The sequence below is a fragment of the Oncorhynchus clarkii genome, unplaced genomic scaffold (genome assembly GCF_045791955.1).
Source record: "Oncorhynchus clarkii lewisi isolate Uvic-CL-2024 unplaced genomic scaffold, UVic_Ocla_1.0 unplaced_contig_8895_pilon_pilon, whole genome shotgun sequence".
Lineage (NCBI taxonomy): Eukaryota > Metazoa > Chordata > Actinopteri > Salmoniformes > Salmonidae > Oncorhynchus > Oncorhynchus clarkii.
In genome coordinates, this window is record NW_027260951.1 from 40,001 (window position 1) to 65,660 (window position 25,660).

The 25,660-nt window shown below is 45.0% G+C and overlaps 2 protein-coding genes across 8 annotated transcripts in view; one reads left to right on the top strand and one right to left on the bottom strand.

The window, feature by feature from the left end:
• LOC139402500 (dystrophin-like) overlaps positions 1–21,752 on the top strand; it is a 60,738-nt gene extending 38,986 nt beyond the window's left edge. For 5 of the 7 annotated variants that reach the window (XM_071146484.1, XM_071146478.1, XM_071146480.1 and 2 more), the window contains 10 exons: positions 338–449; positions 2,024–2,160; positions 3,470–3,508; positions 5,318–5,383; positions 7,153–7,218; positions 15,585–15,743; positions 16,467–16,710; positions 18,867–18,981; positions 19,176–19,265; positions 19,852–21,752. In XM_071146484.1, coding sequence (XP_071002585.1) covers positions 338–449; positions 2,024–2,160; positions 3,470–3,508; positions 5,318–5,383; positions 7,153–7,218; positions 15,585–15,743; positions 16,467–16,710; positions 18,867–18,981; positions 19,176–19,265; positions 19,852–19,949 — 1,126 coding nt within the window. In that variant the 3' untranslated portion in view covers positions 19,950–21,752. Of the gene's footprint in view, positions 1–337; positions 450–2,023; positions 2,161–3,469; positions 3,509–5,317; positions 5,384–7,152; positions 7,219–15,584; positions 15,744–16,466; positions 16,711–18,866; positions 18,982–19,175; positions 19,266–19,569; positions 19,596–19,851 lie in introns of all 7 variants that reach the window. The other 2 variants (XM_071146481.1, XM_071146479.1) reach the window with 1 other exon arrangement.
• A 1,156-nt stretch (positions 21,753–22,908) lies between these two features.
• The window catches only part of LOC139402498 (sperm-associated antigen 17-like), a 44,642-nt gene continuing 41,890 nt past the window's right edge, over positions 22,909–25,660 (bottom strand). Inside the window, 5 exon segments of the mRNA XM_071146474.1 lie at positions 22,909–22,969; positions 23,142–23,291; positions 23,549–23,696; positions 23,853–23,913; positions 24,094–24,275. Of these exon segments, the coding sequence (XP_071002575.1) occupies positions 22,932–22,969; positions 23,142–23,291; positions 23,549–23,696; positions 23,853–23,913; positions 24,094–24,275 (579 nt within the window). The 3' untranslated portion in view covers positions 22,909–22,931.

The following is a 25,660-nucleotide window of genomic DNA, read 5'->3' on the forward strand; positions in this document are numbered from 1 at the left end:
TCCCGTCTGCCTCTCTCTGTGTAACCTCTCTCTCTGTGTAATCTCTGTCCCCGTCTGTCTCTCTCTGTGTAACCTCTGTCTCTGTCTGTCTCTCTGTGTAACCTCTCTCTCTGTGTAACCTCTGTCCCTGTCTGCCTCTCTCTGTGTAACCTCTGTCCCTGTCTGCCTCTCTCTGTGTAACCTCTGTCCCTGTCTGCCTCTCTCTGTGTAACCTCTCTCTCCGTGTAACCTCTGTTCCCGTCTGCCTCTCTCTGTGTAACCTCTGTCCCTGTCTGCCTCTCTCTGTGTAACCTCTCTCTCTGTGTAACCTCTGTCCCTGTCTGCCTCTCTTCATCAGGTACCGAAGCTTAAAGCATTTTAACTATGACATCTGCCAAAGCTGCTTCTTCTCTGGTCGTGTGGCTAAGGGACACAAGATGCAATACCCCATGGTGGAGTACTGTACACCGGTATGTATACACAGTGTGTGTGTGTGGGTACATGCATGTGCATGTGTGTGTGTGGGGGGGTACATGCGTGTGTGTGTGGAGGGGTACATACGTGTGTGTGTGTGTGTGTGGGGGGTACATGCGTGTGTGTGTGGAGGGGTACATACGTGTGTGTGTGGGGGGGTACATGCGTGTGTGTGTGTGTGGGTACATACGTGTGTGTGTGGAGGGGTACATGCGTGTGTGTGTGGAGGGGTACATGCGTGTGTGTGTGTGGGTACATGTGTGTGTGTGTGTGGGGGGGTACATGCGTGTGTGAGTGGGGGGGTACATGCGTGTGTGTGTGGGGGGGTACATACGTGTGTGTGTGGAGGGGTACATACGTGTGTGTGTGGAGGGGTACATACGTGTGTGTGTGGAGGGGTATATGCGTGTGTGTGTGGAGGGGTACATACGTGTGTGTGTGGAGGGGTACATACGTGTGTGTGTGGAGGGGTATATGCGTGTGTGTGTGGAGGGGTACATGCGTATGTGTGTGGAGGGGTACATGCGTGTGTGTGTGTGGAGGGGTACATACGTGTGTGTGTGGGGGGGTACATGTGTGTGTGTAGGTACATATGTGTGTGTGTGGAGGGGTACATGCGTGTGTGTGTGTGTGTGTGTGGGTACGTGTGTGTGTGGGGGGGTACATGCATGTGTGTGTGTGTGGGGGTACATATGTGTGTGTGTGTGTGTGTGTGTGTACATGCGTGTGCGTGTGTGTGTGGAGGGGTACATACGTGTGTGTGGGGGGGGTACATGCGTGTGTGTGTGTGGGTACATGCGTGTGTGTGTGTGGGTACATGCGTGTGTGTGTGGGGGGCACATGCGTGTGTGTGGGGGGGGGTACATACGTGTGTGTGTGGGTACATGCGTGTGTGTGTGTGGGTACATGTGTGTGTGTGTGTGTGTGTGGGTACATGCGTGTGTGTGTGTGGGTACATGCGTGTGTGTGTGTGGGTACATGCGTGTGTGTGTGTGGGTACATGCGTGTGTGTGTGTGGGTACGTGTGTGTGTGTGTGTGTGTGTGGTGGTGTATTTCTGACAGAGGGTAAATGAATCCCTGTATTTGCTGGGTCCATGAACCTGTAAAGATGAAGTCAGTGTGTCTCTTTCCTACCAGTTGAATGTGGTTGTCAGACAGTTAAACCCACTTCACAACAGTCACATAAACCTGAATCAACATCTATGTTTCCATTTGCCAGTGCTGAAAGTAGGCTGTGTGTGTGTGTGTGTGTGTGTGTGTGTGTGTGTGTGTGTGTGTGTGTGTGTGTGTGTCATTGTGTGTGTCATTGTGTGGGTGTGTGTGTGTGTCATTGTGTGGGTGTGTGTGTGTGTGTCTATGTATTGGTGTGTGTGTGTGTGTCAGAGTGTGTGTGTGTGTGTCATTGTGTGGGTGTGTGTCATTGTGTGGGTGTGTGTGTGTGTGTCATTGTGTGGGTGTGTCTATGTGTGTGTTTATGTGTGTTTGTGTGTTTGGGTGTGTCACTGTGTGTGTTGTGGATCTGTAGACTAGGTGAACAAGGGGTCTTTGTTCTATGTCTGTGTGTTTCAGACTACGTCAGGGGAGGATGTGAGGGACTTTGCCAAGGTACTGAAAAACAAATTCAGGACCAAACGATACTTCGCTAAGCACCCCCGTATGGGCTACCTCCCTGTGCAGACCATCCTGGAGGGGGACAACCTGGAGACGTGAGTCCTGACACACACACACACACACACAGGGACAGGACAGGGGCTGGTTTAGGTCTAACATCTGGCCTAAGGGACAGGACAGGGGCTGGTTTAGGTCTAACATCTGGCCTAAGGGACAGGACAGGGGCTGGTTTAGGTCTAACATCTGGCCTAAGGGACAGGACAGGGGCTGGTTTAGGTCTAACATCTGGCCTAAGGGACAGGGGCTGGTTTAGGTCTAACATCTGGCCTAAGGGACAGGGGCTGGTTTAGGTCTAACATCTGGCCTAGGCGATCTAGTCCCTTTCCCTCACTGCTAGACCACACACACAATCACTGACACACACACACACACACACACACACACGCATGCACACACAGATACATACACATAGACATACGCATGCACACACACAGACACAGGCACATACACATAGACGCACGCGTGCACACACACGCAAATGATAGCTCACACTGGCGGGTTGAAGAATCAGTTGAGACAGAAAATGTAGAGAGATTCTCAGCCTGCCAGGCTAGCAGCCATGCAAACTAATGTAGAGAGATTCTCAGCCTGCCAGGCTAGCAGCCACGCAAACTAATGTAGAGAGATTCTCAGCCTGCCAGGCTAGCAGCCATGCAAACTAATGTAGAGAGATTCTCAGCCTGCCAGGCTAGCAGCCATGCAAACTAATGTAGAGAGATTCTCAGCCTGCCAGGCTAGCAGCCATGCAAACTAATGTAGAGAGATTCTCAGCCTGCCAGGCTAGCAGCCATGCAAACTAATGTAGAGAGATTCTCAGCCTGCCAGGCTAGCAGCCATGCAAACTAATGTAGAGAGATTCTCAGCCTGCCAGGCTAGCAGCCATGCAAACTAATGTAGAGAGATTCTCAGCCTGCCAGGCTAGCAGCCATGCAAACTAATGCATCCACTGTCACCTTGTCAGGATGCTGTGTGTCTCTCTGTGTGTGTGTGTGCCTGTGTATCTCTGTGTGTGTGCCTGTGTATCTGTGTGTGTGTGTGTGTGTGTGTGTGCCTGTGTATATCTCTGTGTGTGTGTGTCTGTGATTATGTCTACTTGTCCTTGGCCTGAATTGTTCACTGAGTGTTGTCTTTAGTTGTCTTGCTCTGGTAAATTCAGATTTATTTGATGTCAGTGAACGCTCGTGCGTGTGTGTGTGTGCGTGCGTGGGTGTGTATGTGTGCGTGCGTGTGTGTGTGTGTTTGTGAGAGTTGAGTATGGGGTCTTGTGTGTGTGTGTTTGTTCTAATGTGTTTTGAGGTGAGGCCCTGCGTCTCATGTCCTCATCTCACCTCTCCTGTGTTTCAGTCCCGTAACTCTGATCAACTTCTGGCCGGTAGATCATGCGTGAGTACCCTGTTCAGTGTCACACACCAATACAGACGCATACGCACACACACATACACACACACACACACACACACACACACACACACACACACACACACACACACACACAGTACTGCCTGTTAGTTACAGTTATTTTATGTGGCTGTCAGTGTCTGTCAGTGTTCATGTTTCCTGTGTCTGCTGCAGCCATTAAACCAGCACAACAACACTCATCCACATGTTATCTGTCATACAAAGTACTGTAGTCTATGTCATGTTATAACTCATCCTGTAGTCTATGTCATGTTATAACTCATCCTGTTACTGTAGTCTATATCATGTTATAACTCATCCTGTAGTCTATGTCATGTTATAACTCATCCTGTTACTGTACTGTAGTCTATGTCATGTTATAACTCATCCTGTAGTCTATATCATGTTATAACTCATCCTGTAGTCTATGTCATGTTATAACTCATCCTGTAGTATATAGCAGGTTATAACTCATCCTGTTACTGTACTGTAGTCTATATCATGTTATAACTCATCCTGTAGTCTATGTCATGTTATAACTCATCCTGTAGTCTATATCATGTTATAACTCATCCTGTAGTCTATATCAGGTTATAACTCATCCTGTTACTGTACTGTAGTCTATATCATGTTATAACTCATCCTGTTGCTGTACTGTAGTCTATATCATGTTATAACTCATCCTGTTACTGTAGTCTATATCATGTTATAACTCATCCTGTTACTGTAGTCTATATCATGTTATAACTCATCCTGTAGTCTATATCATGTTATAACTCATCCTGTTACTGTACTGTAGTCTATATCATGTTATAACTCATCCTGTTACTGTGTCACTGTACTGTAGTCTATATCATTTTATAACTCATCCTGTCTCTGTACTGTAGTCTATATCATGTTATAACTCATCCTGTTACTGTAGTCTATATCATGTTATAACTCATCCTGTTACTGTAGTCTATATCATGTTATAACTCATCCTGTAGTCTATATCATGTTATAACTCATCCTGTTACTGTACTGTAGTCTATATCATGTTATAACTCATCCTGTTACTGTACTGTAGTCTATATCATGTTATAACTCATCCTGTTACTGTAGTCTATATCATGTTATAACTCATCCTGTTACTGTAGTCTATATCATGTTATAACTCATCCTGTTACTGTACTGTAGTCTATATCATGTTATAACTCATCCTGTTACTGTAGTCTATCATGTTATAACTCATCCTGTTACTGTACTGTAGTCTATATCAGGTTATAACTCATCCTGTCTCTGTACTGTAGTCTATATCATGTTATAACTCATCTTGTTACTGTGTCACTGTACTGTAGTCTATATCATGTTATAACTCATCCTGTCTCTGTACTGTAGTCTATATCATGTTATAACTCATCCTGTTACTGTACTGTAGTCTATATCATGTTATAACTCATCCTGTTACTGTGTCACTGTACTGTAGTCTATGTCATGTTATAACTCATCCTGTAGTCTATAGCAGGTTTTAACTCATCCTGTTACTGTACTGTAGTCTATATCATGTTATAACTCATCCTGTTACTGTACTGTAGTCTATATGATGTTATAACTCATCCTGTCTCTGCACTGTGCTGTGGGTGCTAGGGGCTATATAGAGCTCTGTGGTTCATATTGACATGACACTGTCTAGTGGACCTGTTGAAGCGTGTGTTGTCTGGATCATAACAGCTGACATCTTTAGGTTTTATTCCCTCTGTGTCTTTCTCTTTCGTTCTCTTCCACTCCTCTCCTCTCTCTCTCTCCTGTCTGTAGGCCTGCGTCCTCCCCCCAGCTTTCCCATGACGACACACATTCACGCATCGAGCATTACGCCAGCCGGTAAGATAAAGACCCACCTGTATTTACGTAGTTAGACTCTAATCTCTCAGCTACTGATTGACTGTAGAGTTACTGTGTCCGAGAGTATAGACTCACTCACTGAATGTTGAACTTTAGACCTAGTTTCAACAAGATACTAACAGGCATTATCGTGTAATGCTGATTCCACCTTCAGTAGAGGTTTCTCTCCCCCTTGTTTACTAAACTACAGTGAATCTTTACTCTGTAACCGTTTACCTGAGGCTTGTACCATGGTATTCATCCCAGAGTCCAGGGTCTACCACTGAATTGTCCTGGAACAATAGAGATGGTATTCAGCCCAGGGTCTACCACTGAATTGTCCTGGAGCAATAGAGATGGTATTCAGCCCAGAGTCTACCACTGAATTGCCCTGGAGCAATAGAGATGGTATTCAGCCCAGGGTCTACCACTGAATTGTCCTGGAACAATAGAGATGGTATTCAGCCCAGAGTCTACCACTGAATTGTCCTGGAGCAATAGAGATGGTATTCAGCCCAGGGTCTACCACTGAATTGCCCTGGAACAATAGAGATGGTATTCAGCCCAGAGTCCAGGGTCTACCACTGAATTGTCCTGGAACAATAGAGATGGTATTCAGCCCAGAGTCCAGGGTCTACCACTGAATTGTCCTGGAGCAATAGAGATGGTATTCAGCCCAGGGTCTACCACTGAATTGCCCTGGAACAATAGAGATGGTATTCAGCCCAGAGTCCAGGGTCTACCACTGAATTGCCCTGGAACAATAGAGATGGTATTCAGCCCAGAGTCCAGGGTCTACCACTGAATTGCCCTGGAGCAATAGAGATGGTATTCAGCCCAGAGTCCAGGGTCTACCACTGATTTGCCCTGGAGAAATAGAGATGGTATTCAGCCCAGAGTCTACCACTGAATTGTCCTGGAACAATAGAGATGGTATTCAGCCCAGAGTCCAGGGTCTACCACTGAATTGCCCTGGAGCAATAGAGATGGTATTCAGCCCAGAGTCTACCACTGAATTGTCCTGGAACAATAGAGATGGTATTCAGCCCAGAGTCTACCACTGAATTGCCCTGGAGCAATAGAGATGGTATTCAGCCCAGGGTCTACCACTGAATTGTCCTGGAACAATAGAGATGGTATTCAGCCCAGAGTCTACCACTGAATTGTCCTGGAACAATAGAGATGGTATTCAGCCCAGAGTCTACCACTGAATTGTCCTGGAACAATAGAGATGGTATTCAGCCCAGAGTCCAGGGTCTACCACTGAATTGTCCTGGAACAATAGAGATGGTATTCAGCCCAGAGTCTACCACTGAATTGTCCTGGAACAATAGAGATGGTATTCAGCCCAGAGTCTACCACTGAATTGTCCTGGAACAATAGAGATGGTATTCAGCCCAGAGTCTACCACTGAATTGCCCTGGAGCAATAGAGATGGTATTCAGCCCAGAGTCCAGGGTCTACCACTGAATTGTCCTGGAACAATAGAGATGGTATTCAGCCCAGAGTCTACCACTGAATTGCCCTGGAGCAATAGAGATGGTATTCAGCCCAGAGTCCAGGGTCTACCACTGAATTGTCCTGGAACAATAGAGATGGTATTCAGCCCAGAGTCTACCACTGAATTGTCCTGGAACAATAGAGATGGTATTCAGCCCAGAGTCCAGGGTCTACCACTGAATTGCCCTGGACAGTGCTGCTCATTCTGTACTAATGGTAGTGAAATGAGTGGAATGTGACCACTGAAATGAATGTGTCTCCCCCCACAGGTTAGCTGAAATGGAGAACCGTAATGGATCTTATCTGAATGACAGTATCTCACCCAATGAGAGCATGTGAGCCCACCCCTTCCTCTTTCAATCCTGTCGTTGATTGGCTTGCTTTGTGAATTGGCTCAGTGGGTTAGGTATGAAGCTGTGTTGTCTCTGTGAGGTGGGTTCTGTCTAGAGCAGTCATGAGGAACACTTGGAGTCTCCTACGGATGGTTTTTAAAAGTTAATTTAACTCTCCACTAAACCGAGCACGCTGAAGATTTGACATGCTCAACTAACTATCACACAAACTGTTCATCGAACACGCTGTTGAATATCAACAAAGTTGCAGTTTGAGCATCTACAGACCCTCTATAGACCATCTATAGACCATCTATAGACCTTCTATAGACCATCTATAGTTATAGACCATCTATAGACCATCTATAGACCATCTATAGACCATCTATAGTTATAGACCATTTATAGACCTTCTATAGACCATCTATAGTTATAGACCATCTACAGACCCTCTATAGACTATCTATAGACCATCTATAGTTATAGACCATCTATAGACCATCTATAGACCATATATAGACCTTCTATAGACCATCTATAGACCATCTATAGACCATCTATAGTTATAGACCATCTATAGACCTTCTATAGACCATCTATAGACCTTCTATAGTTATAGACCTTCTATAGTTATAGACCATCTATAGTTATAGACCATCTATAGACCCTTCTATAGACCATCTATAGTTATAGACCATCTATAGACCATCTATAGACCATCTATAGTTATAGACCATCTATAGACCTTCTATAGACCATCTATAGTTATAGACCATCTATAGACCATCTACAGACCATCTATAGTTATGGACCTTCTATAGACCATCTATAGTTATAGACCATCTATAGTTATAGACCATCTATAGTTATAGACCTTCTATAGACCATCTATAGTTATAGACCATCTATAGACCATCTATAGACCATCTATAGTTATAGACCATCTATAGACCATCTATAGACCATCTATAGTTATAGACCTTCTATAGACCATCTATAGTTATAGACCATCTACAGACCCTCTATAGACCCTCTATAGACCCTCTATAGACCATCTATAGTTATAGACCATCTACATACCCTCTATAGACTCTCTATAGACCATCTACAGACCCTCTATAGACTCTCTATAGACTCTCTATAGACCATCTATAGACCATCTATAGTTATAGACCATCTACAGACCCTCTATAGACCCTCTATAGACCCTCTATAGACCATCTATAGTTATAGACCATCTATAGTTATAGACCATCTACAGACCCTCTATAGACCCTCTATAGACCATCTATAGACCATCTATAGTTATAGACCATCTATAGTTATAGACCATCTACAGACCCTCTATAGACCATCTATAGACCATCTATAGTTATAGACCATCTATAGTTATAGACCATCTACAGACCATCTATAGACCATCTATAGACCATCTATAGTTATAGACCATCTACAGACCCTCTATAGACCCTCTATAGACCATCTATAGTTATAGACCATCTATAGTTATAGACCATCTACAGACCCTCTATAGACCATCTATAGACCATCTATAGTTATAGACCATCTATAGACCATCTATAGTTATAGACCATCTACAGACCATCTATAGACCATCTATTGCTACAGACCATCTATAGACCATCTACAGACCATCTAGACCATCTACAGACCATCTACAGACCATTTATAGTTATAGACCATCTATAGACCATCTATTGCTACAGACCATCTATAGACCATCTACAGACCATCTACAGACCCTCTATAGACCATCTACAGACCATTTATAGTTATAGACCATCTATAGACCATCTATTGCTACAGACCATCTATGGACCATCTACAGACCATCTCCAGACCATCTACAGACCATCTATAGTTATAGACCATCTATAGACCATCTATTGCTACAGACCATCTATAGACCATCTATAGACCATCTACAGACCATCTATAGACCATCTATAGACCATCTATTGACCATCTACAGACCATCTACAGACCATCTATTGACCATCTACAGACCATCTACTGACCATCTATAGACAATCTACAGACAATCTACAGACCATCTACTGACCATCTACTGACCATCTATAGACCATCTACAGACCATCTACAGACCATCTATAGACCATCTACAGACCATCTACTGACCCTCTATAGATCATCTACAGACCATCTATTGACCATCTATAGACCATCTACAGACCATCTACAGACCATCTATAGACCATCTATTGACCATCTACAGACCCTCTATAGACCATCTACAGACCATCTACAGACCATTTATAGTTATAGACCATCTATTGCTACAGACCATCTATAGACCATCTATAGACTATCTACAGCCCATCTATAGACCATCTACAGACCATCTACATACCATATACCCCATCTATAGACCATCTATTGACCATCTACAGACCATCTATAGACCATCTACAGACCATCTATTGACCATCTACAGACCATCTACTGACCATCTATAGACCATCTACAGACCATCTATAGACCATCTACAGACCATCTACTGACCATCTACTGAACATCTACTGACCATCTATAGACCATCTACAGACCATCTACAGACCATCTATAGACCATCTACAGACCATCTACTGACCATCTACTGACCATCTACTGACCCTCTATAGACCATCTACAGACCATCTATTGACCATCTATAGACCATCTACTGACCATCTACAGACCATCTATTGACCATCTACAGACCATCTATAGACCATCTACAGACCATCTACTGACCATCTACAGACCATCTACAGACCATCTATAGACCATCTACAGACCATCTACTGACCATCTATAGACCATCTACAGACCATCTATAGACCATCTACTGACCATCTACTGACCCTCTATAGACCATCTACAGACCATCTATTGACCATCTACAGACCATCTACAGACCATCTATAGGGAACAATCCAAATACAATGTTGTCTTGTCAGGCTTTTATCAGTGAACTATAGAGAATCATCTGTGGATGTTCTTCTATCATTGGCTACTTTCCTAAATCTCCTCCAATCCCTGTCTATGCACAAGACAGCTCTCTTAACATATATATAAGTCCTTTCTCAGAGCGCAGAACAAGTGTTAGAGGCTTAATGTTTGAGCGACTGATAAGTGGGATACCTGCTATTATTACAACGTTTCACAGACAGACACACAGAGAGAGTCTGACAGAGAGAGACAGAGAGACACACAGAGAGAGACAGAGAGAGAGAGAGACAGAGATACAGAGAGAGAGACAGAAAGAGACGGATACAGAGGGAGAGATACAGAGAGAGATAGATACAGAGGGAGACAGAGAGAGATAGATACAGAGGGATATAGAGAGAGATAGATACAGAGAGAGACAGATACAGAGATAGAGAGATACAGAGGGAGACAGAGAGAGAGAGATACAGAGAGAGAGAGATACAGAGAGTCTCCATTTTCATCAACAGTACAGCCAGAATGATATCACAACTTTAACCCTACCCCCAAGCCAACAGGTTAATGATATCACAACTTTAACCCAACCCCCAAGCCAACAGGTTAATGATATCACAACTTTAACCCTACCCCCAAGCCAACAGCCAGAATGATATCACAACTTTAACCCAACCCCCAAGCCAACAGGTTAATGATATCACAACTTTAACCCTACCCCCAAGCCAACAGGTTAATGATATCACAACTTTAACCCGACCCCCAAGCCAACAGGTTAATGATATCACAACGTTAACCCTACCCCCAAGCCAACAGGTTAATTATAACTTTAACCCTACCCCCAAGCCAACAGGTTAATGATATCACAACTTTAACCCTACACCCAAGCCAACAGGTTAATGATATCACAACGTTAACCCTACCCCCAAGCCAACAGGTTAATTATAACTTTAACCCTACCCCCAAGCCAACAGGTTAATGATATCACAACTTTAGCCCTACCCCCAAGCCAACAGGTTAATGATATCACAACTTTAACCCTACCCCCAAGCCAACAGGTTAATGATATCACAACTTTAACTCTACCCCCAAGCCAACAGGTTAATGATATCACAACTTTAACCCAACCCCCAAGCCAACAGGTTAATGATATCACAACTTTAACCCAACCCCCAAGCCAACAGGTTAATGATATCACAACTTTAACCCAACCCCCAAGCCAACAGGTTAATGATATCACAACTTTAACCCTACCCCCAAGCCAACAGGTTAATGATATCACAACTTTAACCCTACCCCCAAGCCAACAGCCAGAATGATATCACAACTTTAACCCTACCCCCAAGCCAACAGATTAATGATATCACAACTTTAACCCTACCCCCAAGCCAACAGGTTAATGATATCACAACGTTAACACGACCCCCAAGCCAACAGGTTAATGATATCACAACTTTAACCCTACCCCCAAGCCAACAGGTTAATGATATCACAACTTTAACCCGACCCCCAAGCCAACAAGTTAATGATATCACAACATTAAAACTACCCCCAAGCCAACAGGTTAATGATATCACAACTTTAACCCAACCCCCAAGCCAACAGGTTAATGATATCACAACTTTAACCCTACACCCAAGCCGACAGGTTAATGATATCACAACGTTAACCCTACCCCCAAGCCAACAGGTTAATTATAACTTTAACCCTACCCCCAAGCCAACAGGTTAATGATATCACAACTTTAACCCTACACCCAAGCCAACAGGTTAATGATATCACAACGTTAACCCTACCCCCAAGCCAACAGGTTAATTATAACTTTAACCCTACCCCCAAGCCAACTGGTTAATGATATCACAACTTTAGCCCTACCCCCAAGCCAACAGGTTAATGATATCACAACTTTAACCCTACCCCCAAGCCAACAGGTTAATGATATCACAACTTTAACTCTACCCCCAAGCCAACAGGTTAATGATATCACAACTTTAACCCAACCCCCAAGCCAACAGGTTAATGATATCACAACTTTAACCCAACCCCCAAGCCAACAGGTTAATGATATCACAACTTTAACCCAACCCCCAAGCCAACAGGTTAATGATATCACAACTTTAACCCAACCCCCAAGCCAACAGGTTAATGATATCACAACTTTAACCCTACCCCCAAGCCAACAGGTTAATGATATCACAACTTTAACCCTACCCCCAAATCAACAGCCAGAATGATATCACAACTTTAACCCTACCCCCAAGCCAACAGATTAATGACATCACAACTTTAACCCTACCCCCAAGCCAACAGGTTAATGATGTCACAACGTTAACACGACCCCCAAGCCAACAGGTTAATGATATCACAACTTTAACCCTACCCCCAAGCCAACAGGTTAATGATATCACAACTTTAACCCGACCCCCAAGCCAACAGGTTAATGATATCACAACATTAAAACTACCCCCAAGCCAACAGGTTAATGATATCACAACTTTAACCCTACCCCCAAGCCAACAGGTTAATTATAACTTTAACCCTACCCCCAAGCCAACAGGTTAATGATATCACAACTTTAACTCTACCCCCAAGCCAACAGGTTAATGATATCACAACTTTAACCCTACACCCAAGCCAACAGGTTAATGATATCACAACGTTAACCCTACCCCTTAACCCTACCCCCAAGCCAACAGGTTAATGATATCACAACTTTAACCCTACCCCCAAGCCAACAGGTTAATGATATCACAACTTTAACCCTATCCCCAAGCCAACAGGTTAATGATATCACAACTTTAACCCTACATCCAAGCCAACAGGTTAATGATATCACAACGTTAACCCTACCCCCAAGCCAACAGGTTAATGATATCACAACGTTAACCCAACCCCCAAGCCAACAGGTTAATGATATCACAACGTTAACCCTACCCCCAAGCCAACAGGTTAATTATAACTTTAACCCTACCCCCAAGCCAACAGGTTAATGATATCACAACTTTAACCCAACCCCCAAGCCAACAGGTTAATGATATCACAACTTTAGCCCTACCCCCAAGCCAACAGGTTAATGATATCACAACTCTAACCCTTCCCCCAAGCCAACAGGTTAATGATATCACAACTTTAACCCTACCCCCAGGCCAACAGGTTAATTATAACTTTAACCCGACCCCCAAGCCAACAGGTTAATGATATCACAACTTGAACCCTACCCCCAAGCCAACAGGTTAATGATATCACAACTTTAGCCCAACCCCCAAGCCAACAGGTTAATGATATCACAACTTTAACCCTACCCCCAAGCCAACAGGTTAATGACATCACAACTTTAGCCCAACCCCCAAGCCAACAGGTTAATGATATCACAACGTTAACCCTTCCCCCAAGCCAACAGGTTAATGATATCACAACTTTAACCCTACCCCCAAGCCAACAGGTTAATTATAACTTTAACCCGACCCCCAAGCCAACAGGTTAATGATATCACAACTTTAACCCAACCCCCAAGCCAACAGGTTAATGATATCACAACGTTAACCCTACCCCCAAGCCAACAGGTTAATTATAACTTTAACCCTACCCCCAAGCCAACAGGTTAATGATATCACAACTTTAACCCAACCCCCAAGCCAACAGGTTAATGACATCACAACTTTAGCCCAACCCCCAAGCCAACAGGTTAATGATATCACAACTTTAACCCTACCCACAAGCCAACAGGTTAATGATATCACAACTTTAACCCTACCCCCAAGCCAACAGGTTAATTATAACGTTAACCCTACCCCCAAGCCAACAGGTTAATGATATCACAACTTTAGCCCAACCCCCAAGCCAACAGGTTAATTATAACGTTAACCCGACCCCCAAGCCAACAGGTTAATGATATCACAACTTTAACCCTACCCCCAAGCCAACAGGTTAATGACATCACAACTTTAGCCCAACCCCCAAGCCATCAGGTTAATGATATCACAACTTTAACCCTACCCACAAGCCAACAGGTTAATGATATCACAACTTTAACCCTACCCCCAAGCCAACAGGTTAATTATAACGTTAACCCGACCCCCAAGCCAACAGGTTAATGATATCACAACTTTAACCCTACCCCCAAGCCAACAGGTTAATGACATCACAACTTTAGCCCAACCCCCAAGCCAACAGGTTAATGATATCACAACTTTAACCCAACCCCCAAGCCAACAGCCAGAATGATATCACAACTTTAACCCTACCCCCAAGCCAACAGGTTAATTATAACTTTAACCCTACCCCCAAGCCAACAGGTTAATGACATCACAACTTTAACCCTACCCCCAAGCCAACAGGTTAATTATAACTTTAACCCTACCCCCAAGCCAACAGGTTAATTATAACTTTAACCCAACCCCCAAGCCAACAGGTTAATGATATCACAACTTTAACCCTACCCCCAAGCCAACAGGTTAATTATAACTTTAACCCTACCCCCAAGCCAACAGGTTAATTATAACTTTAACCCTACCCCCAAGCCAACAGGTTAATGATATCACAACTTTAACCCTACCCCCAAGCCAACAGGTTAATGACATCACAACTTTAACCCTACCCCCCAGCCAACAGGTTAATGATATCACAACTTTAACCCAACCCCCAAGCCAACAGGTTAATGATATCACAACTTTAACCCTACCCCCAAGCCAACAGGTTAATGATATCACAACTTTAACCCAACCCCCCAGCCAACAGGTTAATGATATCACAACTTTAACCCTACCCCCAAGCCAACAGGTTAATGATATCACAACTTTAACCCTTCCCCCAAGCCAACAGGTTAATGATATCACAACTTTAACCCAACCCCCCAGCCAACAGGTTAATGATATCACAACTTTAACCCTACCCCCAAGCCAACAGGTTAATGATATCACAACTTTAACCCAACCCCCCAGCCAACAGGTTAATGATATCACAACTTTAACCCTACCCCCAAGCCAACAGGTTAATGATATCACAACTTTAACCCTTCCCCCAAGCCAACAGGTTAATGATATCACAACTTTAACCCAACCCCCAAGCCAACAGGTTAATGATATCACAACATTAACCCGACCCCCCAGCCAACAGGTCTACATCTCAAAGGATATGTATTTGTCAGAGTGGATCATTGAACATTGAATGGAATCAAATATAATTGAATACTGAACAACAATCTGTGGTAAATGTGTCAATTTATAGCTGGTTGTCTCCACTCTGTCTCTCTCGCTCTGTCGTTGTGGAACTGAAAATGAATGTTGTTAGTTGACTGGCTGGCCGTTGTGAGGCTGTTAGGTGTGACTGTCAGCTAATAGCAACCTCTCTCTGTGTGTATGTCCCCCCCCCCCTCTCCATCTCCCTCCCTCCTTCTATCACTGTAGTGATGATGAACACCTGTTGATTCAGCACTACTGTCAGAGTCTGAACCAGGGCTCTCCCCTCAGCCAGCCACGCAGCCCCGCCCAGATCCTCATCTCCATGGAGAGTGAGGAGAAGGGGGAGCTGGAGAGGGTGCTCAACGACCTGGAGTCAGACAACAGGTGAGGGGAACAGTGTGACACGTTCATACCAACTGATCCCAACACAGACAAACTGATATAGACAAGCTTCTCCATCGAACGTCCATGTTGGATCCAGACGATTCTACAGTTGTGTCAGACAGTCTGTTTACGGTTGTCTTGTGGGTTGATTGGTCGTCACTAGTTACCACAGCCACAAAGTCATAAACCCCACCTATTTAAAAAATATATATATCATTTTAAACCTAACCTCAACCCTAACCACACTGCTAACCTTATGCCTAACCTTAAATTAAAACCTAAAAGGTCATTTTTGTTGTCATGAAATTTGACGATTTTATAGCCAATTCTGACTTTGTGGCTGTGGTAACTAGTGGAAGCTGAGTTGATAGTGAGGTTTTTGGATCTAGGCCAGGTTACTGTAAAGCACTGTGTGACTGATGTTGTTGTAAAACAGATACAAAATCATTTGATTGAGGGATTAATTGACTAGACTGAGCTGAGTTAGCCTGGGTACCACTGTGTTTGAGTTAATATTCAACTCCTTGGCATATCACGGAGTGGAATGTTGGGAAACATGTTCTGGATTTCAGGCTAGAGCTGAGTCCCATTGTGTACATGTCAGTCAAGTGCCTTGCTCAAGGGCAAATCAACAGATTTTTCACCTAGTCGGCTCGGGGATTCGAACCAGTGACCTTTCGGTTGCTGGCCCAACGCTCTTAACCTCTGTCCGCTCCCTCTCAGGAAGCTACAGGCGGAGTATGACAAGTTGAAGAAGGCCCACGACCACAAGGGTCTGTCCCCACTCCCCTCGCCCCCGGAGATGCTGCCCGCTTCGCCCCAGAGCCCACGGGACGCCGAGCTGATCGCTGAGGCCAAACTGCTGAGGCAGCACAAAGGACGGCTGGAGGCTCGCATGCAGATCCTGGAGGACCATAACAAACAACTGGAGTCACAGCTACACCGGCTCAGACAGCTACTGGAACAGGTCCTGAAACACACACTGTACACACACACACACACTATACACACACTATACACACACACACAGTATACAGAAAGCACACACACCAGATCACACCAGACACAGAGTCCAAAACCAGTTATAATGACTGTCTGTCTCTCTATCTATCTATCCATCTATCCTACATGACCAAAAGTATGTGGACACCTGCTTGTTGAACATCTCATTCCAAAATAATGGGCATTAATATGGAGTTGGTCCCCCTTTGCTGCTGTAACAGTCTCCACTCTTCTGGGAAGGCTTTCCACTAGATGTTGGAACATTGCTGCTGAGACTTGCCTTCATTCAGCCACAAGAGCATTAGTGAGGTCGGGCACTGGTGTTGGGCGGTTAGGCCTGGCTCGCAGTCGGCATTCCAATTCATCCCAAAGGTGTTCAATGGGGTTACGGTCAGGGCTCTGTGCAGGCCAGTCAAGTTCTTCCACACCGATCTCGACAAACCATTTCTTTATGGACCTCGCTTTGTGAATGGGGGCATTGTCATTCTGAAACAGGAAAGGGCCTTCTCCACAACGTTGGAAGCACAGAATCGTCTAGAATGTCATTGTATGCTGTTCTTTCACTGGAAGGGGCGTAGCCCGAACCATGAAAAACAATCCCAGACCATTATTTCTCCTCCAGTAAACTTTACAGTTGGCACTATGCATTGTGGCAGGTAGCGTTCTCCTGGCAGCCACCACACCCAGATTTGTCCGTCAGACTGCCAGCTGGTGAAGCTTGATTCATCAGTCCAGAGAACATGTTTCCATTGCTCCAGAGTCCAGTGGCGGCGAGCTTTACACCACTCCAGCCAACACTTGGCATTGTGCATGGTGATCTTAGGCTTGTGTGCGGCTGCTCGGCCATGGAAACCCATTTCATGAAGCTCCCGACGAACAGTTCTTGTGTTGGAACTCAGTAGTGAGTGTTGCAACCGAGGACAGATGATTTTTACACGCTAAGCGCTTCAGCGCTCGGCGGTCCCGTTCTGTGAGCTTATGTGGTCTACTAATTCGCGGCTGAGCTGTTGTTGCTCCTAGACGTTTCCACTTCACAATAACAGCACTTACAGTTGACCTGGGCAGCTCTAGCAGGGCAGAAATTTGACGAACTGACTTGTTGGAAAGGTAGCATCCTATGACGGTGCCACGTTGAAAGTCACTGAGCTCTTCAGTAAGGCCATTCTACTGCCAATGTTTGTCTATGGAGATTGCATGGTTGTGTGCTTGATTTTATACATGTCCACATACTTTTGTATATATACTGTGTCTGTCTCCAGACTGATGAGTGTGTGGGATCATGTCTGTGTCTGTCTCCAGACTGATGAGTGTGTGGGATAATGCCTGTCTGTCTCCAGACTGATGAGTGTGTGGGATCATGCCTGTGTCTGTCTCCAGACTGATGAGTGTGTGGGATCATGCCTGTCTGTCTCCAGACTGATGAGTGTGTGGGATCATGCCTGTGTCTGTCTCCAGACTGATGAGTGTGTGGGATCATGCCTGTCTGTCTCCAGACTGATGAGTGTGTGGGATCATGCCTGTGTCTGTCTCCAGACTGATGAGTGTGTGGGATCATGCCTGTCTGTCTCCAGACTGATGAGTGTGTGGGATCATGCCTGTGTCTGTCTCCAGACTGATGAGTGTGTGGGATAATGCCTGTCTGTCTCCAGACTGATGAGTGTGTGGGATCATGCCTGTGTCTGTCTCCAGACTGATGAGTGTGTGGGATAATGCCTGTGTCTGTCTCCAGATTGATGAGTGTGTGGGATCATGCCTGTCTGTCTCCAGACTGATGAGTGTGTGGGATCATGCCTGTCTGTCTCCAGACTGATGAGTGTGTGGGATCATGCCTGTGTCTGTCTCCAGACTGATGAGTGTGTGGGATAATGCCTGTCTGTCTCCAGACTGATGAGTGTGTGGGATAATGCCTGTCTGTCTCCAGACTGATGAGTGTGTGGGATAATGCCTGTGTCTGTCTTCAGACTGATGAGTGTGTGGGATCATGCCTGTGTCTGTCTCCAGACTGATGAGTGTGTGGGATAATGCCTGTGTCTGTCTCCAGACTGATGAGTGTGTGGGATAATGCCTGTGTCTGTCTCCAGACTGATGAGTGTGTGGGATAATGCCTGTGTCTGTCTCCAGACTGACTCCAAGGTGAACGGTACAGCCCTGTCCTCTCCCTCCACCTCGTCCCAGCGCTCTGACACCAGTCTGCCTCTGATGCGTGTAGCAGGCAGCCAGACTACAGAGACCATGGGTGAGACTGTAACTCCACTCAGCACAACATCACCAGCTATGAGCCCAGTGGACCAGACTGGTTGTTACAGTGTTAGGTCATATGTTGGGACACTCTGGTCCGGTTGACGCTGTACTGGTTTTAAAAACAAGTTTCCTATGAAGTCTTTGTACTAACCTGAAGACGACTGGTTGGAATCATTTTCTTTGCTGTAGGTGACGATGAGCTGTCGAGTCCGTCCCAAGATGCATTGGGGCTAGAGGAGGTGATGGAGCAGCTAAACAACTCCTTCCCCCACAGCCAAGGTAGGACGCACACGCACACACACACAGACACACACATAAACACGCACACACACGGACATCCTACTCACTCAAGCAATTTCCATAGATGCACAAATCACCTCATGTTAGACCTACAGTCCAGGAGTGTCATTCTCCTATTGATCTAACCAGTAGGATCAGCCTCAGTGGCATATCTTGAGCACTGTTATTAATTCTACACTTTGACTGACCTCTTGAAGTACATGGACCCTTTTCCTCTCAGTCCTCTGATTGTTCCCTCCTTTCTCTTTATTTCCTTCTTCCCTGTTCTGTTTCTGGGACCCAGGAGGACGAAGGGGAAACCATTGAGAGGTCAGTGGGGTCACCAGCCCCGTCTACTGTACCCTCCTCTCCTGGCCAGTTCTCCCTCCTCTTCTCTCCTCTCTCTATTTCATTCCTCTTCCCTATTCCTCTCTCTCATATTTCTTGGTGTATTTTGTGTTTGTTTGAGGGGGTGGGGTGGGATTGTTGACTTTAGTATTTTAAGATATGCATTCATGAGTGTTTAATATTTGGGTGAGAGTGTGTGTCTGTCTGTCTGACGGTTCCTTCTGTCCCTCGTCTCCAGGACTGAGTGTAGGCAGTCTGTTCCACATGGCAGACGACCTGGGTCGAGCCATGGAGTCATTGGTCAACGTGATGACGGACGAACAGAGTGGCGAGTAGCGGAAGACGAGGGCCCGCCCCTTACCCACTCCCCAACCAACCCCCTCCCCCGCATGCTTTTCTAGTCAAAACAACTGGATCGGACACGTTTACAAAGAGAAATATACATATATTTTTGTGAAGGATCAGCATTACAAAACTTGTAGATTTCAGTCGTTTCTTAAAAGTATCGAAAATTGTTTTATTAACAAAAAGGCAGGTTTTTAAACTTCTATGCAATTGTATAATAAAAATAAGAGAAAGAAAAAGTATGTAAATCTGGTGAACGTATTTCCATTTCTTTGTATGGAGCATTTCACAACATCTGTATCAAAAAGAAAGATTGTAAACATAAGGGTGCTTTATATTACAAAACTATGTTTATTATAACAACAACAGATGATATACTGTAAAGGCAATGCAGTCGTCCTGTACCCTTTCAGCGTAGAGAGACTGACTGTGTGTGTGTATGCACGTTTGTGTGTGTCTTGGTACGCAAGGATGTGTGTGACGTGTGTGTGTGTGACGTGTGTGTGTGTGAAGGTAATCTATTTTCCACATTGCATTATAGCTTTTGCTTTGGGCTGATGCACCTCTTGTTGTTTATCAAACCATCCATCCATCCATAGGTCATAGGTCATCTTTTTCTTTAGTAGTGTCTGTTTGATGATCATAATATGATACTATGCCCTTTGCCTCGTTCACCGCACCTCTGGTCCACTCCTATGTGTTGAATCTACCACGAGGAGCCATAGAGCACAGACTGAAAGGTCCAATCTGGGATATTAACAGCCGTTATTGTTGTTTTTCAAATGAAGGATTGGGCCTTTAACACAGACAGAAAGAAAGTAACAGTGTTGTTTTAATACCTATTCATAGTGGTTTTGTAGGATTATGGAATTTAATTTAGATTTAATACCATTTAAAATAGAGCTACAGTACAGTGTGACATTTCAGCTGTTTGTAATCCTGAGATTATTTTATTGATTTGAGTTCTCTCCTAGTGTGATTGGGAGTGTTTTAAGATACAAGTGTATGATTCTAGAACCCCCAGTAATGCAAGCTCTACCTCATTTTAATTGGTCAAAACCCAACTTTCACATTCTTTTTCATTCTGATCCTTCCTAGGAAGGTGCAGAAAATATTCTACTGCAGTTGGATGCCATCTTAAAGAACCCATCCATGTTCTGAAATGGAACGAGTCCCTCCAGATACATACACTGTAGTGTCCTCAGTGTAGCTGGATGCCATCTTAAAGAATCCATCCATGTTCTGAAATGGAACGAGTCCCTCCAATCTGAATGTGTTCAGATACATACACTGTAGTGTCCTCAGCGGTTCATTAAGACAGAGAAATGACATGTCAGACATGTTTAAGGAAACTGGACCAGGGTGCACTACTGTTCTCCATCCTGGACAGACTAGAGTTGATCTCCTGTGTGATAATGCATTTGTTTTGTTGTATTTGTGTGTTCCTTTATGGAATTGCCTGGTGTGGGGGCGTTATCAGTGTGAGATCACAGTCGATTCAGTATTCCCATGTTGATTTAAAACCCAAACAATTGAAGGTATTCTTCAGGATTATTATAGTTTCATGACAACACCTTTTTGTTTCGTTTTTGCACCATGTTTATAGCAGCATGATCAAAGATAGTGATTCATTAATCCACTGCATCGTTCATTTCTAACCCTGGAGTTGTATTGTCCATCTTTTTAATGACTCATTTGTTTCACAACATATCAAATCCCACCAAATATATGCCTTACTACTGTATAATAACATGCTTTACTGTGTCTATCAATAAAGCGGTGATGTTGACTTGAGCTCCGTCCTTGTCTTTCTCTAAACACACACACACCACCTCACACACCACCTCACTCACACACACACACACACTCACACACCACCTCACTCACACACCACCTCACACACACTCACACACACCACCTCACTCACTCACACACACCACCTCACTCACTCACACACACCACCTCACTCACTGACCGTCACACACACACACACCACCTCACTCACAGACCGTCACACACCACCTCACTCACAGACCGTCACACACACACCACCTCACTCACAGACCGTCACACACACACACCACCTCACTCACAGACCGTCACACACACACACACCACCTCACTCACAGACCGTCACACACACACCACCTCACTCACAGACCGTCACACACACACACACACACCACCTCACTCACAGACCGTCACACACACACACCACCTCACTCACAGACCGTCACACACACACACCACCTCACTCACAGACCGTCACACACACACACACCACCTCACTCACAGACCGTCACACACACACACACCACCTCACTCACAGACCGTCACACACACACACCACCTCACTCACAGACTGTCACACACACACACCACCTCACTCACAGACCGTCACACACACACACACCACCTCACTCACAGACCGTCACACACACACACCACCTCACTCACAGACCGTCACACACACACCACCTCACTCACAGACTGTCACACACACACACCACCTCACTCACAGGCCGTCACACACACACACACCACCTCACTCACAGACCGTCACACACACACACCACCTCACTCACAGACCGTCACACACACACCACCTCACTCACAGACTGTCACACACACACACCACCTCACTCACAGGCCGTCACACACACACACACCACCTCACTCACAGACCGTCACACACACACCACCTCAATCACAGACCGTCACACACACACACCACCTCACTCACAGACCGTCACACACACACACCACCTCACTCACAGACCGTCACACACACACACCACCTCACTCAAAGACCGTCACACACACACCACCTCACTCACAGACCGTCACACACACACCACCTCACTCACAGGAAAAACAAGGAATGTGTTATATCACTGTTCTTTATTCCTAAGATGTATTCTATTGAACAACGGCAACATGTGACCAAAACCCCAAAGCACAGTGAAAGTTGTTTTATATAAGTCGTCTCAATCCGTCTGATTCAATTTCACCTGGAAGTGGGAAGGAAAAGATCACGTTTCAGTGGGGAGTGAATGTAAAACACTTGGCATCCGTTAGACATTACTTAATGTTCTTATACCATGGCATTGTTGAATACTGGTTTCTGATTGGGCATTCTAGAGAGTGATTAGTTCCAGTGTTCAGATACTGTAAATCACTAACCGGTGCTGGAGAGAAGAGGTCTGCGAGGGAGGACCACTCCACGTCTGACTGAGGGGGTGGAGGAGATGAGGCGGACCTTGGATACCCCTGTCTGGAGCCCGTTGGTATGATCCTTGGTCCTGGTGTCATACAGACGCTCGGGGAGGATGGGTGAGACCACTCGTTAAGGAGGGGACAACAGAGACCATCGCTGCTTTCACTGAGAGAAACTTTGACCTTCGCCATTAACTCTGTAAAAAAACAATCATGTCCTCACTTGTGCTATTCTATAACCATACCTGCGTACTAGTGTAAGATCTCTCACTGCACAATGAAAACATCACTGAGGCGACCAACTCTAGTAAATATTGTTATCCGAAGGGGACTATGCAAATAAAGTGTGACTAAAAGCCATTTGAGAAGGATATTAGCTAAGACGGGCAGGTAGAAGATCTCAGTCTCAGTCTTGATGTGGATGTGGTGTGAGATGTAGACCTCTCCCTCTGCAGACTCCTCCAGACCTATAGTCATGGCATTCAGCTCCACCTGAAGCTCAGTCTTCATCCCAGCAGCCACCTGCAACAAAGGTCAGGGGTCAATTTAGTCATATCAGGAAGTGAAGTAAGATGTATGAATCTAAAACATCCTCAAAGAAAACAATGGGAAATGTTCAGTTTGTGTAATTGAATCAAGCTGACTACGGTAACTATCACTCTGCTCAGTAGAACTCACAGGTCCAGGGGTGTAGATGACTCTGATTCCAGTACCAGGGGACGGCTGTTTCACACTGAACCTAAAGTACAACAACACAGAACAGTCGCTGAACCCACCAGAACATAGACAGAGGAGAACACACCCTGACGACCAAGACCTTGAACCTTGTCATTTTCACTGCACCACCATCCTTGACAGACATGTCCACCAACAGCCATACTAATTGTTCATGGATGTATATCTATGTGTCTGGTCTGACCTGCAGGTGTGGAAGCCCACGTTCTTCATGAGCACCGGGACGCTGTAGCTGCAGCCCTCCTTTAGGGTCCCAAACTGGACCTCTGCTGGGAGGAGCTCAAACCCCCGTGTGGCGAGCTGCTGCCCCCCCGTCACAGACACAGTCTTCACCTTCCTCCTCACCGGCTCCTCTACACACAGGAACTGAGAGCCAGACTCGTGTTAGGTCCCCGTGGTAATGCCTGGGCTCTAGCTCAGTAAGCTGCGCCTTATTGAACTGACAGGCAGGAGAGATACATTAGTGTTAACTGACGTGGTTCAGTGTATTCACCTTGGACCAGAAGACTCGTGTTAGCTCCCTGGGCTACAGCCTAGGCTTTAGCTCAGCAGGATAACACTGTCTTGTGGCGTCTAGATGACCCGGGGCTACATTAAATCCATATCGTGAAAGATCCACGTTATAGCGCCACTGAAATCTGAAAGGTCATTTCCATATGCAGCGTTTCCCGTGAATGTGGGAACATTTTGCCCTTTACATTTCACATGGCGCTAGAGCTCAGATCTTCCATGATACAGATTATATCACAACATTCACACCTACAGTCAAATGGCGCTAGAGCTCAGATCTTCCATGATACAGATTATATCACAACATTCACACCTACAGTCACATGGCGCTAGAGCTCAGATCTTCCATGATACAGATTATATCACAACATTCACACCTACAGTCACATGGCGCTAGAGCTCAGATCTTCCATGATACAGATTATATCACAACATTCACACCTACAGTCAAATGGCGCTAGAGCTCAGATCTTCCATGATACAGATTATATCACAACATTCACACCTACAGTCACATGGCGCTAGAGCTCAGATCTTCCATGATACAGATTATATCACAACATTCACACCTACAGTCACATGGCGCTAGAGCTCAGATCTTCCATGATACAGATTATATCACAACATTCACACCTACAGTCACATGGCGCTAGAGCTCAGATCTTCCATGATACAGATTATATCACAACATTCACACCTACAGTCACATGGCGCTAGAGCTCAGATCTTCCATGATACAGATTATATCACAACATTCACACCTACAGTCAAATGGCGCTAGAGCTCAGATCTTCCATGATACAGATTATATCACAACATTCACACCTACAGTCAAATGGCGCTAGAGCTCAGATCTTCCATGATACAGATTATATCACAACATTCACACCTACAGTCAAATGGCGCTAGAGCTCAGATCTTCCATGATACAGATTATATCACAACATTCACACCTACAGTCACATGGCGCTAGAGCTCAGATCTTCCATGATACAGATTATATCACAACATTCACACCTACAGTCACATGGCGCTAGAGCTCAGATCTTCCATGATACAGATTATATCACAACATTCACACCTACAGTCAAATGGCGCTAGAGCTCAGATCTTCCATGATACAGATTATATCACAACATTCACACCTACAGTCAAATGGCGCTAGAGCTCAGATCTTCCATGATACAGATTATATCACAACATTCACATCTACAGTCACATGGCGCTAGAGCTCAGATCTT